At 50.8% G+C, this 15,776-nt stretch overlaps 1 protein-coding gene and 1 non-coding gene across 4 annotated transcripts; one reads left to right on the forward strand and one right to left on the reverse strand.

The window, feature by feature from the left end:
- The first annotated feature begins 470 nt into the window (after positions 1 to 470).
- On the forward strand, positions 471 to 15,254 carry BATF3 (basic leucine zipper ATF-like transcription factor 3). Of its 3 annotated transcripts, none has more exons than XR_001712395.4 (4): positions 492 to 707; positions 3,312 to 3,416; positions 13,354 to 14,257; positions 14,745 to 15,254. XR_001712395.4 is itself a non-coding variant. In XM_016938395.4 (3 exons), the coding sequence occupies exons 1-3, from the start codon at positions 630 to 632 to the stop codon at positions 14,931 to 14,933; spliced, it is 372 nt and encodes a 123-aa protein (XP_016793884.1). In that variant the 5' UTR covers positions 471 to 629; the 3' UTR covers positions 14,934 to 15,254. The 3 variants fall into 3 exon arrangements, 1 of the variants encoding a protein (XP_016793884.1); XR_010150580.1 differs by having other exon boundaries at positions 13,354 to 13,648; XM_016938395.4 differs by lacking the exon at positions 13,354 to 14,257 and having other exon boundaries at positions 471 to 707.
- On the reverse strand, positions 9,392 to 9,495 carry LOC112207040 (U6 spliceosomal RNA). The gene has a single exon (XR_002941522.1). It is a non-coding gene; the product is annotated as a U6 spliceosomal RNA (small nuclear RNA).
- Positions 15,255 to 15,776: the final 522 nt, after the last annotated feature.

A 15,776-nucleotide genomic window follows, 5' to 3' on the forward strand; every position in this document is an offset into this window, starting at 1 on the left:
AGAGTGGCGCCCGGATGACTGATCGCCGAGGAGAAAGTCCCCCGGGACTGTGACCCCCGCGCCGGGGGGCGGACGCAGGGCGTGGCTGAGGCGCAGGAAGATGCCGCGATGGGACCGGGAAAAAACACCGACCCCAAAACACCCACTGTGTTTCTCAACCTGAGTTCCCCGGCAGCGGCCGAAGGACCCCAAAGGCTGCATGGCGCCCCCCTGGTCCCCACCCCCCCGGGCGTCGCCTCGCGTGGGTGGGCTTCGCGTTCCCTCCGGGGTTTCAGAGCCACCACGTGACTTCCACGAAGCGCGGGGCGCCGGCGGAAAGCCGCGGCAGGGGTGGGATTTGGGACCCCGAGGTGCGGAGAGAGGGCGGGCAGAGGAGGAAACAAGGCGGGGGTGGGAGAAGGAGGGCGGGGCAGACGTGGGACGGGAAGGACGGCTGCCGGGACTGGCGCGCGGGGACACCGGGCCGACGCGTGGAGTAGCGGGGAGAGCGGGAAGCCTGAGGGGGCGGGGCCGGCGCGAGGCCGTGGGTGCGGCACGAGGATGTCGGCGGCGGGACAGCGCCCGTAGGCAGCCCCACGGGCAGGGCGCGCGGGCGGGGCGGGGCACGCCGGGCCAGAGGAGCGCCCGGCATGTCGCAAGGGCTCCCGGCCGCCGGCAGCGTCCTGCAGAGGAGCGTCGCGGCGCCCGGGAACCAGCCGCAGCCGCAGGTAGAGGGCGAGAGGCTCAGGGAGGGCCGTGGGGTGCGGGGACCGGCGCGCCGCGGGGGGCGAGGAGGTGGGTGCTGGAGTTCCGTGGTGGTGACTGCGGAGGTGCAGAGGTGGCGGTGCGGCCGGAGACACGTAGAGGTGGGGGCGTAGGGATGTTGGGGGGTGGGGGCGATCCAGGGACCCTGGCGTCCGCACAGTGTCCGCGGCGCCTGGAATGGCTCCTGAGCCAGCTCCTGCGCCCTCTGGGGGAAGAAGCCCGAGGGCGCCGACGCCTGGCTTGGCCGGGCATGGCCGGTGCTCCCCGGCACGTGGGCTCCGCACTGCCCTGAGGGCCGCCCCATCCTGGCGCAGCCAGCGACTGCCACCCCACCACCCGCGCCTGTAGCCCCTCCAGGATTCCCCCGGGTTGGGGGGGTGCTGCCGCGGGAATGGAGAACGCCGGACTAGTCAGCCTGGGCGGGGGGAACCCACAAAGGGCCGACTCCGCCCCCAGCTGGTGGAAACCCTTTGCCCCTTCCCAGTTCGCTGTCCCCTAGCAACGTTTACGGCGGCGCAGTCAGGAAAGAGACCAGGTTGGCCACAGGGACGGCCGTCTGGAAACTTTGCCTGGGTCTTGGCCACCTGCCTTACGACGAAGACTGGGTCTTTTCATCCTTACTCCCCACCTTCCCAATTCAGCGCCCGGCACGTCATCAGGTGTCGCTGGAGTGTCACAGAGATCTGAGTTTGGGCCTGGGCTTTGCCACACACAGGCTGAGCAGCCTTGAGCAATTTGTTTAACCTCTCGGACCGTCCATTTCCCCATCTGTAAAATGAATATAGTAACATCAACCTCTCAGGATTTTTGAGACTGAATCAGATATGGTTAATAACATAATACTATCTCTAACTTTCGCTCACCTCTTTCTGTCTTGATTAAATGTTTCTACTGGGTTGGCAGGTGTGATCATGGTGATGAGTCCAGTTTAGAGTCAGCTCCCCGAGGGCAGTATGCAGGCTGCTTTCTTGTGCTAGTGACTTTTTGATTACAGAGAGCAAAGAGGCATGAAAAGCACTATGCAGAATACATTTTTTTTTAAAGTAGCAACTTCAACAAAGGCAGGTAACTTCTTGAGGGCATACTGTGTGCTGGGAGCTTTAGGACAAAATCTCATTTCATCGCATCCCAATCCTAAGCATTAGGCTGTTAGCACCAAGTCTGCAGAGTTCACTGACCCTTTGTTTAGGGCTTGTATCCCCAGTGTCTAGAACAGTGTCTGGCACATGGTAGGTGCCCAGTTAATACATATTGAAAGAATGAATGAATTATGCTTACAATAAATGAGAAAACGGAAAATTTAGAGAATTTAAACCATTTACACAAGGCCATGTTGACACTAAGATACAAAACTAGGATCTGTGTGATTCTAAAGCTAAAGAGCTGTCTTCTAACCACATGTTCCCCTGTAATGTTCTGGTTTTGTTTATCAAGACTTCTTTGCCTCTCTAGAAGACTGTATTATCATACTTTGTTCCCTTAAGCTTCTATTTGCTATGTATGTTATTTATTCCTCTCCTTTTTATGCCTTTATATTCTTGCATATCTGAAACTTCGTACCTGCAGTAACTTGGGAAGATGTGTGTCTTATGTGGAATACAAGATGAGATCAAATGATAACTGAAAATATCCTTTTTTGTGTTATTAATATTTGCATTCCATGAATATTAATAACTGAGTAGTTTTCCTTGTTTGTACCTCTTGGCTCTTAAACTCTGTAAGTGTGGTATTTTTCCCGCTTGGTGGTATCTTCTTATGGGGTTCTAGAAAGCAAATACTGCTCTCCTTTTTCATGTTTTCTATAGCTGATTGAAGTGTTTTTACCATGGTCGGTGCATTTTTCCACCTGCCTGTTTCATGATCACTATTGAGGGATTTGACTGAATTTGGTTAAATCTTACATATAGCTAACAGCTTTCAAGACACATAAAAAATTTGCTGACTTCTGAAACAAAATGTCAGCCAAGCATTGTTCAAATGAGTACACTGTCAGTGGGGTTTAAGATCATTTGGTGTGTTGGTAGAGTTATGTGGCTGCAATTAGTTGTAAGTGTAATCATGATTTGCATGCAGTATCAAAAGTACCTTTCATGTGTGGTGGTATAAGGACTGGCAAACAGCAAGTTCCAGATAGCAGATCTCTCCACCGCCCCCCACCCCCACCCAGCTTTCCAGTCTCAGATGGATGACACTGATACCACAGCTCTTCCAGGCTCACGCCCTGTGGGCTAGAGGTTTATGAACGTTGATTTGGAGACCAACAGACCTGAGTTCCACTTCCCACTCACCCACTTAGTGGCTGTAATACCTGGAGCAAGGTCCTTAACCTCTCTGAGTTTCTTATTCCTCATCTTTTAAACGGCGGTCACACCACACACTTCACACACTCACATGGTGAGTGCTCCTGGGCAAGGGGCTGTTGTGAGCCCATTGGTATAGCAACTAGTGGTGCTGTCTACTGCAAAGCAAATGATGAAGCTCAGTGAACAACGCTGAGTGATGAGACAGGGCAGAAAAGGGTAAGGCGAGGGGCCACGACATCACACCCACCCAATGTTTTTCCCCAGAGCCCTGAGGATGATGACAGGAAGGTCCGAAGGAGAGAAAAAAACCGAGTTGCTGCTCAGAGAAGTCGGAAGAAGCAGACCCAGAAGGCTGACAAGCTCCATGAGGTGAGACCGTGGTAGGGGCAAGCCACCTTAGAGCCACACAGCCTCTGCCTTGCACGGGAGTGGGGGTGATGACTGTTCTCTTTATCACGATTTCAGCAACACTCATATCTAATTTCTGCCAGGTCCTTCCAGCCCAGTGTTCTCACTGTTTGCTCACGGACGTGTTCATTTCTCCCTCATCCACTGAGTGCTTCTCATGCTCAAGTTTCTTTCATTATAAAACAAAACAGAGCCTCTTCTGGACCCTGATTCCCTTTCAAGTTCTTGCTCCGTTTCTTTTCTTCCCTCACGTCCTTGCTTCTTGTTTTGTTTTGTTTCCCTCCAAAGTAATCCGCTAACATCTTTGCTTCTTAAAAAAGAGTAGTTACACCTGTTGTCTCTGTGTCCCTGGTTCCTGGTTATTCCCCAATCCTCTGTGATTTAATTTCTGCTACCCCCTTTCCACTCAACACACATATATATACACACAAACAAACACACACATCCACACATGTACCCAATGTGTGTGTGTGTACACACACACACACACACCCTACAGAAACTGCTCCCATTGCAGCCATCAGTGCCCTGGCACTGCCCTATCCAGGACTCTCTTTCTGGTCTCATCATCCTTTACCTTGTTAGAACATTCGACACTTTGGACCCATCTCTTCTTAAAGCTTTCCCCTCTTTTGCTTCTAAAAGACCACATTTCCTAGTTTTCCTGACCCTCTTCACCAATTTTTTTCTCTATTTCTTTGTTAGCCTTCGACCCTCTATTTGCTTAAATGTTGGTGGTGACCAGTGTTTCAAACTCTGCCCTTTTTTTTTTTCTCACCCTGGAAGACTTAATCTATTAATCTGTTCTCCCAGCATCAGCTCCCAACATTGATTACTCCAGGCAGGCCCTCTGTCCTGGACCCTGGACCCCATAGCTTCAGCGTCTGCTGAGCTGTTTCTCCGTGGGTCCACTGCAGGCTCCTGTGATGTACCACATCCATAAAAGAGTGTTATTGTCCGTTTACCCTGAGACTTTCTCTTCTCATTGTCTTCAAACTGTAGTTAATGGAGCGAACCATCTTTCTCATCACTCAAATCAGAAGCCTAGGATTTATCCTAAGCCATTCCTTTTCCCTCCGCCCTCATGCATACACCTGCATAATCCTGCAGTTGGGACGTGGAGCTGCTCCATACCAGGAACTGGCCTTGAAAGCATCCAAGGATCTATCTGAGGAGTGGGCCACCATTCCATGTCTTGTCTTTGTCGGGGTTGGTGCGCATAATTAAAGATTTTAGTTTAGCTCTCTCCTGCCATACTTTCTTGTCTTTTTGAGACGGGATCTTGCTCTGTTGCCCAGGCTGGAGTGTGATGGCATGATCATGGCTCACTGCAGCCTCCACCTCCCAGGCTCAAGCAATCTTCCCACCTCAGCCCCTCAGCCCTTATTTTTGTAGGTTTTTTTTTTTTTTTTTTTTTTTTTTTTTTTTGAGACAGAGTCTCTGTTTGCCCAGGCTGGAGTGCAGTGGCATGATCTCAGCTCACTGCAACCTCCACCTCCTGGGTTCTAGCGATTCTCCTGCCTTAGCCTCCTGAGTAGCTGGAACTACAGGCGCCCGCCACTACACCCAGCTAATTTTTCGTATTTTTAGTACAGATGGGGTTTCACCATGTTGGCCAGGCTGGTCTCGAACTCCTGACCTCGTGATTCACCCGCCTCGGCCTCCCAAGTGTTGGGATTACAGGTGTGAGCCACTGCGCCTGGCCATTTTTGTAGTTTTGTAGAGGTGGGGTTTTGCCACGTTGCCCAGAGCAGTTTCAATCTCCTGGACTCAAGCAATCCACCTGCCTTGGCCCTGCAAAGTGTTGGAATTACAGGCATGAGGCATTGTGCCAGGTCTCCTGCCATGCTCGTCTCAGCAAGGCCATTCTGGGGCATTGGCAACATGGAAACTCTGAGGTGTGTTGGGGAGAGAAGAGGAAAAGGGCAATCTTAAAACTCTAACAATGAACAGAGAACAAATTTAGAATGCACATACTCCACAGAGAGGTGACCTTCCGATATAAATTCACAGTGTGGCATAAATCATAAATGTCAGATTCTTTCCTAGAAGTAAGAAGGCTGGGCCCTAGAAAGAGACTGAGGTCTCTAGACTAGTGTCACAGAAGGTCCCTCCCAGCCTTTGTTCTGAAGAATTTCCACAGAAGAACGGCAATGCCCTTTGCCTCCTTTCTTTCTTCCCCCTTGCTCCTGAAGCAATTGTGGTTCTAGCGTCATGTTACCAAAATAGCCCCCAGAGGGGACCTGTGGCTCCCAGTTAGTGCATGGCCCTGTATTCAGACCACATGTGCTGCTGGATGGCCGAGGCATTACTCCTGAAGAAGCTCCTAGTCCCAGCCAGGTACATTAATATTTTTAAAAAGTAGTTTTAAAAACATCAGTTGTAAATCTGGACTGAATATGTATCTGGAGGACAATATCTTGGACAAGATCTTTCATGGAGCACAGTCGAGTAGATCCATTTCACAAATACCAAGGCATTGCCATTGGGTCACAAAGAGAGGAGGAAGATCTCATGCTTTGCCTGTCGGTGGGAAGCCTAGAATTTCCCAAGGAAAGGATGTTAATTTCCTACTGCTGCTGAAACAAACTCTCACACATTTGGTGGCTTAAAACAACACAAATTTACTATCTTACAGCTTTGGCAGTCACACATCAGAAGTGGGTCATATTGGGTCAAAATGAAGATGGCAGCAGGGCTGCCTTCCTTCTGGAGGTTCTGGAGAAGATTCGTTTTCTTGCTTTTCCCAGCTTCCAGAGGCTTCAGTGTTCCCGGGCTTGTAGTCTCCTTGAGCCAGCAATGGCCGGTTGCGTTTTTCTCAGGCTGCGTTACTCTGGTGCTGTTTCCGTTGTCACATCTTCTCTGACTCCCCGACACCCTCTTTCACTTACAAGGACCCTTATGATTGCGTTGGGTCTGCCTGGATAATCCAGGATAGTCTCCCCATCTCACGCTTCTTAATCACATCCGCATAGTCCCTTTTGCTATGTAAGGTGACATAATCGCAGGTTCAAGAGATTAGAATGTAAACTTCTGTGAGGAGTGAATCGATTATGCTGCCTAGCACAGAAGGTAATGTAAATACTCACGGAATTTTACTACAATATCAAAAAAGTACCTGTATGAAGCGTTGGCTCTCTCGCACTTTCTGTCACTGCTGCATTTGACAACTGAGTGAACCAGGTGCCTGGGAACTTCAGAGTGGTGCCACGTTTACCCCTATCTGACCTCTCTTGGAACTGTGGGGTGGAGACCTCTTCTGTAGGGTCCCTGGCCTGCTCTCCAACCCAGAGACTGTGTTGCATGACAGTCATGCCAGCTGCCCTTTTCAGAAATGGGGTGGGTTGATCTGAAGCCCAGACACTCCACGGAAGAGCACCCCCTTCTCCTCTCTCTCTGTGGGGCTGAAGGAATGGGTCAGGATTACTCACCACTGGCAGATCACCTCAGCAAGACCAGCTTTATTGAGAATCACAGGGTCAAAGAGGCCAGGACAGCGGCTCCACCTGTATACAGACCCCAGAGCTGTAGCCCTCACCTTAGCCTCACTAGCTCCACACAAGTGTTGTTGGTCACAAGCGGGTGAGGAAGCAGACGACTGGCTTAGGAAAATGGAAATATATCCCAAACCTTCTGCAGAACCAAAGGAACATCATCTCTGAACCAAATCATTACTCACCACGTGAGTAATCCCTTCTCTGTTCCTTCCAGGAGGGCATTGTAGCTGTGGGTATCATTGGATGACTAAATCTACTATTGGAGGCAAGGTATCTGGTTTAAAAATGGTGTAAAGAACCCTTTTGTCAAGCTCCAGTGAGTTGAGCACAGAGTGCCTTGCACACTACTGCGGGCCATGACAGAAAGCCCCTTGGGACCCCTGGACCTCCCAGGCCAATCTAGGATGGGGACACCATGCATAGGAACCTCCTCCTCAAATCTGGAGTGAGGCCAGCTCATTGGGAGACACCAGAGGGCCCAGAAAACAGCCACTGACAGCCACTGCCTGCTGCTCCCTGGAGACTGTAGCGCATCAAAGGGCTTTCTTCATGTATTCCTCTATCCCACACTGCAGGGATTGCATTCCCGAATATCTCAAAGTAACTCAAGCTCTTTACTTGCATTTCTTTTTATTTATTTATTTATTTATTTATTTATTTTTTATTGATCATTCTTGGGTGTTTCTCGCAGAGGGGGATTTGGCAGGGTCATAGGACAATAGTGGAGGGAAGGTCAGCAGATAAACAAGTGAACAAAGGTCTCTGGTTTTCCTAGGCAGAGGACCCTGCGGCCTTCTGCAGTGTTTGTGTCCCTGGGTACTTGAGATTAGGGAGTGGTGACGACTCTTAACGAGCAAGCTGCCTTCAAACATCTGTTTAACAAAGCACATCTTGCACCGCCCTTAATCCATTTAACCCTGAGTGGACACAGCACATGTTTCAGAGAGCACAGGGTTGGGGGTAAGGTCACAGATCAACAGGATCCCAAGGCAGAAGAATTTTTCTTAGAACAGAAGAAAATGAAAAGTCTCCCATGTATACTTCTTTCTACACAGACACGGCAGCCATCCGATTTCTCAATCTTTTCCCCACCTTTCCCCCCTTTCCATTCCACAAAACCGCCATTGTCATCATGGCCCGTTCTCAATGAGCTGTTGGGTACACCTCCCAGACGGGGTGGTGGCCTGGCAGAGGGGCTCCTCACTTCCCAGTAGGGGCGGCTGGGCAGAGGCGCCCCTCACCTCCCGGACGGGGCAGCTGGCCGGGCGGGGCGGCTGGCCGGGCGGGGGGCTGACCCCCCCACCTCCCTCCCGGACGGGGCGGCTGGCCTGGCGGGGGGCTGACCCCCCCACCTCCCTCCCAGACGGGGTGGCTGCCGGGCGGAGAGGCTCCTCACTTCCCAGACGGGGTGGCTGCCGGGCGGAGGGGCTCCTCACTTCTCAGACGGGGCGGCTGCCGGGCGGAGGGGCTCCTCACTTCTCAGACGGGGCGGCCGGGCAGAGACGCTCCTCACCTCCCAGACGGGGTCGCGGCCGGGCAGAGGTGCTCCTCACATCCCAGCCGGGGTGGCAGGGCAGAGGCGGTCCCCACATCTCAGACGATGGGCGGCCGGGCAGAGACGCTCCTCACTTCCTAGATGTGATGGCGGCCGGGAAGAGGCACTCCTCACTTCCTAGGTGGGATGGCGGCCGGGCAGAGACGCTCCTCACTTTCCAGACTGGGCAGCCAGGCAGAGGGGCTCCTCACATCCCAGACGATGGGCGGCCAGGCGGAGACGCTCCTCACTTCCCAGACGGGGTGGCAGCCGGGCAGAGGCTGCAATCTCGGCATTTTGGGAGGCCAAGGCAGGCGGCTGGGAGGTGGAGGTTGTAGCGAGCCGAGATCACGCCACTGCACTCCAGCCTGGGCACCATTGAGCACTGAGTGAACGAGACTCCGTCTGCAATCCCGGCACCTCGGGAGGCCGAGGCTGGTGGATCCCTCACGGTTAGGAGCTCCTTTACTTGCATTTCTTGCATATCCTGAGGGGGGATATTTGGAGCAAACTTGTTTAAAGTTTCCACTTTTTGGTCAGGCACAGTGGCTTGTGCCTATAATCCCAGCACTTTGGGAGGCTGAGGTGGGTGGATCACTTGAGGCCAGGAGTTCAAGACCAGCCTGGCCAACATGGCGAAACCCCATCTCCACTAAAAATACAAAAATTAGCCAGGTGTGGTGGCATGCGCCTGTAGTTCCAACTACTCGGGAGGCTGAGGCAGGAGAATCGCTTGAACCTGGGAGGTGGAGGTTGCAGTGAGCCGAGATCGCGCCACTGCACTCCAGCCTGGGCAACAAGAGTTTCCACTTTTCTCTCCTCACCTCACTCACATACTCTACCTATACTTGAGCCTCTGGTTTTTTGGGGTTTTTTTTTGCTCTTTCGTCTTCCTGGGTTTTTAAAAAAATATGGAACACTTTATGAATTTGCATATTATCCTTGCTCAGGGGCCATGTTAATCCCTGTATCATTCCAATTTTAATGTATGTGCTGCTGAAGTGAGTACTTGAGCCTCTGTTGCCTCCAACACCCTGAGAAACTTGCCCCAGCTGCAGCTCTTAGGAGTTTTTTGGCCACCTCCCTCCCCTCCTTGTTCTCCATCTCCAAAGTCCTAGGAGTGTCCGTCAAGGCGAGACCTCTGTGGAGGGGAGAATGGGGGAAGAGGCTGCACAGGCCAAGCCAGAGAGGCAGGGGCTGGGGTTCCCCTTCAGGCAGAGTTTTCTGGGCAGTGGTTGCTGGCAGTTGGACTACGGTGATGAGAAGCAGTTCTTAACATGTGTCTGTAGACCTCAGAGTTCACTGTGGGCTTTCAAATCATCCCTTCAACCCGCTCACACCTCCCGTGGGGATTTCGACCTGCATTCATCTCTGAACACTAGGCGCGTGCCAAAGTCCACACTGACAAATGAGAACCAAAGTGAACAGTCAGGGTCTCGTCTCGTCTCACCCAGGCTGAAAGGTGGCTCAGAAGTGGGTCAGACTGGTTCGACCAGGCACCCCAAAGGTGTAAGACTGAGAAAGAATTTTGAGTCACAAAAGGAAAGCAGCAGTGCCATCCTCAGGAGCCCCAAATGTCACAAACTGACAAATGACTTGGGCAATGTGATTGTGGTATGTGTCGCCATGGTTTTTTCAGATATTGCATGTTCTAAGAGAGAGCTTCATGGCAGCACCCATGTGGCTTAGAAACTGATTGTGGCACTCATTTGTACAGCCCTTGCTGGTAACACAATTTTTCTGCTGGGAAGTGCATCAGTGAAGGCTTGGGAGTAGACTTATTCTGAAGTCCTGAGATCTTATGGCCTCTTACTTCTGGTAACCATCATGGGGAAATCTGGACCCAGGCACTGCTAACTAAAAGCAGAATTGTTGATGCTACAAGAGAGTTGCAGTTGACCTTGAAGTTAGGAGTCAGATCCCAAGTCTATGTGACCTTGGAAAAGTCACTGTACCTCTCAGAGCTTCAGTTTTCTAACTTGTGAAATGGGGTCTGTGTGTGGCTATGGCCTCCTGTTAGCCTGTTCCTACTTCTTTCTTTCTCACCTTAGTTGTCATATCTGGTCCCTGGTACCCACTTCTTTACCAGTCCTTGATCCTGTCTTCAGCCTCAGAGGCACCCTGGACCCTGCGTATCCCTAGGCAGCCCGTTGATCCCAGTCACCTGCTCCTAGATGCCCAGAACAGGGTTTCTCAGCCTCAACACTGTTTATGCATGGGGCAGCATAATTCCTTGTTGTTGGGGGCCTGTCTTGTGTGCTGCTGGATGTTGAGCAGCATCCCTGGCCTCTAGCCACATGATGTAGTAGCACCCCCGACCAGCTGCGATAACCCAAACTGTCTCCATACGCTGCCAGTGTCCCCTGCAGACTGCCACAATTGCCCTACTTGAGATCCACTGCCTTAGGCAGCTTAATTTCTGAGGCAGAGCTGGGATCCACAGTGATTTCACCACCTCTAATTTTTAGGTGTCTGCTTTGAAACTGTCCCGACAAATACCCAGAGAGGGAGCACAGCAACCTCAAACCCTCCCATGGCAAAGGATTTGGAACTTGGCAGAATTCGAGCTAGAGGGGTCATATTTTTGGAAATAATTAAGGGTTTAATGTTCTTTGCTTGCTTTTTGTTTGCGTTTACTCCAGGAATTTCTTCTGGGTGTGAGGTGGGTTTCATTTCTTCCCCCTTTGCTGCTATTCGGTGTTCTCTGGCCTCTTCTTTCTTCCCTCCCAGCTCCTCTTTTTATTTTCAGAGGGCTCGTCTCACCTAAAGATTTTGACTTCTTCTCTTCTTGTTATTCCCTCAGCTCAATAAAAGTCCCTCAGCGGGTTTATGAGTAATGCTTAAATCCTAGAAGAGAAAGTCCTTATGAAGAAGGCAGATGAGGGGCCCGTGGGGCACCTGTCGGGCGGCTCTGAAGACTCTGAGCATGGGTTGGAGGAGGGCAGTGGACGTCAGGGAAGCCTCAGGCCACAGGGCTGCGCACGGCTTCCAGAGACAAAACTGGGAAGCTCAGAGCGTCTTGCTGCGGAATTCAGTATATGTAGAAAGGCAGCTTGGAATATTCTACCAAAGGAAGAGGGCTTCTTGTCCTTTGGAATCTACTTAAAATGTTAGCACGTTGGAACTATTCAAATGTACTCTCCATTTTACTTGAAAGTCAAGGGCATTTCCAGCTGCAGGGTGGAGTGTGTGTGTGTGAGTGTGTATGTGAAAGTGAATGTGGGGAGTGTGCATGTGAGTCTGAGTTTTTGTGAGTGTGTGTGACTGTGCGAGGTGTATGTATGTGTGTATGACTGTATGTGTGTGACTGTGAGAGTGTATGTGTGACTGTGTGTTGAGTGTGTATGTGTGTGAGTGTCTGTCTGTGGCTGGGTATGAGTGTGTTTGCAGATGTGTGTGTGACTGTGTATCTGTGTGTGTGTCTGTGGTTGTGTATGAGTGTGTGTGTGTGAGAGTGTGTATGTGTGTGAGAGTGTGTGTGTCGGGCTGTGTATGAGAGTGTGTGAGTGTGTTTGCGGACGTGTGTGTGTGTATATGTGTATGTGTGTAAGAGTGTGTGAATGTGTATGAGAGCGTGTGAGTGTGTGTTTGCAGACGTGTGTGTGTGCTGCAGCTTTTCTCATCCCTCTGCTGCCTGCAAGATTCCCTTGACGCCTCGGCTTCCATCCCATCCTCCCATCCAGACTCTCCCCTTGCCCACGGAGAGCTTTTGGCTGGATTTGTAGACAGAATTCTCACTCCAGAACTAGAGCTTGTCAGAGGTCAAAGGAGGGCATGAAGGCTTGGGAGTGGGAGGCAGGGAGGAGGATGGAGGCAGAATGGGGCTGGTGTACTGGTGAAGCCACATGGCCCCAGAACAGCTTGCTGCCCTGGAGAGTGCTCCAGACCACCCTGGGAGCCTGCCTGGGGAATGGCTCAGATAGACCCTACAGGCAGCCCCGCCAGACCCCTTGGTTCTTAAAGGGAGGAAGATGCTGAGAGTCCCTTCTGAAAGGAAAGGATGGGGTTAAAGAAGAAACAGAGGATGAGGGCTGAGGAATCACTGAGCATGTAGGTGCTGGTGCTGTGGCGCATCAGGCAGGGGGTAGAGGAGAGGAGTAGCAGAAGTTCCTAGGTCCTTTACATTTCTGATCTTTGGGGGGAGACATTACTTAATATGAGTGAAATTGAGTATGATACAAAATAGAATAGAACACATAATAAAAGATGTGGTTCCTGTAGGTGCTGTGGTCAGGGAAGCCTTCCTGGAGGTGGTGGGCTTGAGCTGGACCCATGCAGAAAAGGAGGAAGGCAGTCCAGTTGAGGATAACTGCAAGAGCAAAGGGGCAGGGTTGAGAATTTGCATGTGTCTTTGGGGGCTATAAGATCACATTTCTTTAGTGATACTCCCTTAAAATTACTAGTCAGAGAGAAAGTGTGATGAGTAACGCAATTGGGCCCTGAGCTTGGGAAATGCATGATGTGCATGGTACAACAAAGCCTTACTATAAACTAGAAATGAACGAAAACATTTCAGCAAGATTTAAATGAGATTGCCAGCCTAGAGAGGGTCTCTATTGGCATGCCGTAGAGCTCTGCCATTGGCTATTTTTTGTAGAACTTATTAATGACTTGGATGAAGAAAAGGAAGACCTGTGTGTTAAGTTAGTGGATGGCTTAAAGCTGTGTGCTGTCACCATTCATGAGACGATGCAATTGAGATTCCAAAAGATTTTGCAATTTTGCTGGTCTGGAAGATGTCCAAATAAGGAATGAAATTCAGTGGAGATGGATGTAAAATCCTACCCTTAAGCCCCATAGCATCCATCATCATCCAAGGACAGACGGAGAAGCAGCACATGCAGATAAAGCTTGCATTTCTCTGCAGGCTCAGGGAGAATCCTCAGCGGCTTGGGCCCAGCACAGGAGAGGTCACTGCCACACATTTGCCCTTGGCATGGTCTCCAGAACCATGCATTGCATCCTGGGAGCAACATTTTCTGAGATATTCTGGTAAATTGGAGTGTGTGTTGGTGAGGGTCCCCAGAACGGCAAAGAAGAGCCTGATGCAAGGAACTCAGAGGACCTGAGATGCTGTATCCTAACATTTCAAGAACTGCGATATTGAAAAACGCATTGGATCTACTAGATGTGGTTCTATTAAATGGAACCAAACCCAACAGGTACATTTGAAAGTGAGAGCGTTTGGATCAGTACAAAGAAGAGTTTTTCTTTTCTTTTTTCTTTTCTCTCTTTCTCTTTCTCTCTCTCTCCTTCCTTCCTTCCTTCCTTCCTTTCTTCCTTCCTTCCTTCTTCCTCTTTTTGTTTTTTTGAGTTGGGATCTTTCTCTGTTACCCAGGCTGGAGTGCAGTGCTGTAATCATGGCTTATTGCAGCCTCAAAATCCTGGGCTCAAGCAATCCTCCTGGCAGAGCCTCTTGAGTACCTGGGACTATAGGTGTGCATCACCACGCCTGGCTAGTTAAAACAAATTTTTTTAGAGATGGGGTCCCACTGTGTTGCCCAGGCTGGTCTCAAACTCCTGGCCTTAAGTGATCCTCCCACCTTGACCTCCCAAAGTGCTGAGATTACAGGCGGGAGTCACCATGCCCAACAAAGAGGATTTGTCTAGTAGAGCAGCCCAGAAATGACAGTCTGTCCATTGAGGGCAGGAGTGCCCAGAACAAGTTGGATATGGATGGTTTCTACATTGTGTGGATTGGGCTAAGGGACCCCTCTGATACCCTGCAGTTCTACGCCTCTGTAAACCCTGATGGAGAGGAAACTGAACAGGTGAGTGCTGGAGCAAAGCCAAGGCAAGGGATGTTTTCATTCATTTGTTAGTGCAATCAACAAACATTTGTTATGTTCCAGGTACTGTACTAGGTGCTGGGGGTATAGCTGTGAACCCAATAGAGATCTTCGGAAAGCACATCAGCATTTGGGGGGACTAACTGCACAGGGGCATGGGGAACTTTTTGGAGTAGTGGAAATGTTCCGTGTATTGATCAACACAGGTGTATACATTTGTCAAAACTCACTGGATCATACTTAAAATAGATACATTTTATTTTATGTAAGTTATACCTCAATAAATTGTTTTTCCCAGTGGGAGGGGGGAGACACTCATCAAATAGACAAATATCTGAATATCTGAGCAGTGGAGGGGACATGCGTAATGAGACAGCTTTCATGGGCAAGAGGTGAACAGCGCGGCACAGGAGGACGGAGGAAGGGAACACTGCACCAGAAATGATTTTGCCCATTCTGTCTCCCCCAGGAATATGAGAGCCTGGAGCAAGAAAACACCATGCTGCGGAGAGAGATCGGGAAGCTGACGGAGGAGCTGAAGCACCTGACAGAGGCACTGAAGGAGCACGAGAAGATGTGCCCGCTGCTGCTCTGCCCTATGAACTTTGTGCCAGTGCCTCCCCGGCCGGACCCTGTGGCCGGCTGCTTGCCCCGATGAAGCCGGGGACACTCCTCTGCCCAGCAAGGAGCCTTGGTCATTTTCATACCTGGGAGGAAGGCTTTTCCTTCACAATTGTATACAGGGGGCACCTGTGGCCAGGCCGCCTCCTGGGAGCTCCAGGACCAGCCAGCTGTGTTCCCTGCAGACTGGGCTCAGCCCGACATCCAACAGGCGCCAAACTTACAGAGCCCTTGTGCAGATCCAGCATGGAGGCCACCCTCAGGAGTGAATTCTCATCCACCCTGGCAGCTAGTAGGTTCTGCTGTTATGCAGAGCCATTTCCTCTAGAATTTGGATAATAAAGATGCTTATTGTCTCTCCCTTCTCCAGTTCTGGGAATTTACAGGCACAATACACTTCCTTTTCCTGGAGAGGTCGTCTTCTGTCTTCTCTGGGTGTTCTGTGGCTCATGGGTCTTGCCTCCCTGCCTGGCCACTCTCCCACAGCCACATCCACAGCAGACAGGGGAGGTGGCTTTAGGGGGCTGTGGTGGAGCATAAGCCAATGGGACTTCCTTGCCACTTCTAGGCCTTCAGAAGTCTTTGACCCAGCTGGGTCACAAAGTTGCATGCTGGGTGTGACCCGTGTGTTTGTCATGCTCTGCACAGCCTTCCACCTTGGCCAACTCTCACACTCATGCTGGACTGGCGTGGGAGATTTTCTATTCCCGGTTGGTTTTCTCAACTGCACTGTCCACTCTGAGGCCACCTTCTTGTTCTATAAGTAGGTGTAGGATAGGGGAGAAACTTTGTATTAGTCTGAGTCACAATTGAGTGGAGAAATTTGTCTCCTTATTTAAACAAATATTCGGGTAGATGAGAAGAGGAGCAATTTCTTTTC

Source organism: Pan troglodytes, chromosome 1 (assembly GCF_028858775.2).
Source record: "Pan troglodytes isolate AG18354 chromosome 1, NHGRI_mPanTro3-v2.0_pri, whole genome shotgun sequence".
Taxonomy (NCBI): Eukaryota; Metazoa; Chordata; class Mammalia; order Primates; family Hominidae; genus Pan; species Pan troglodytes.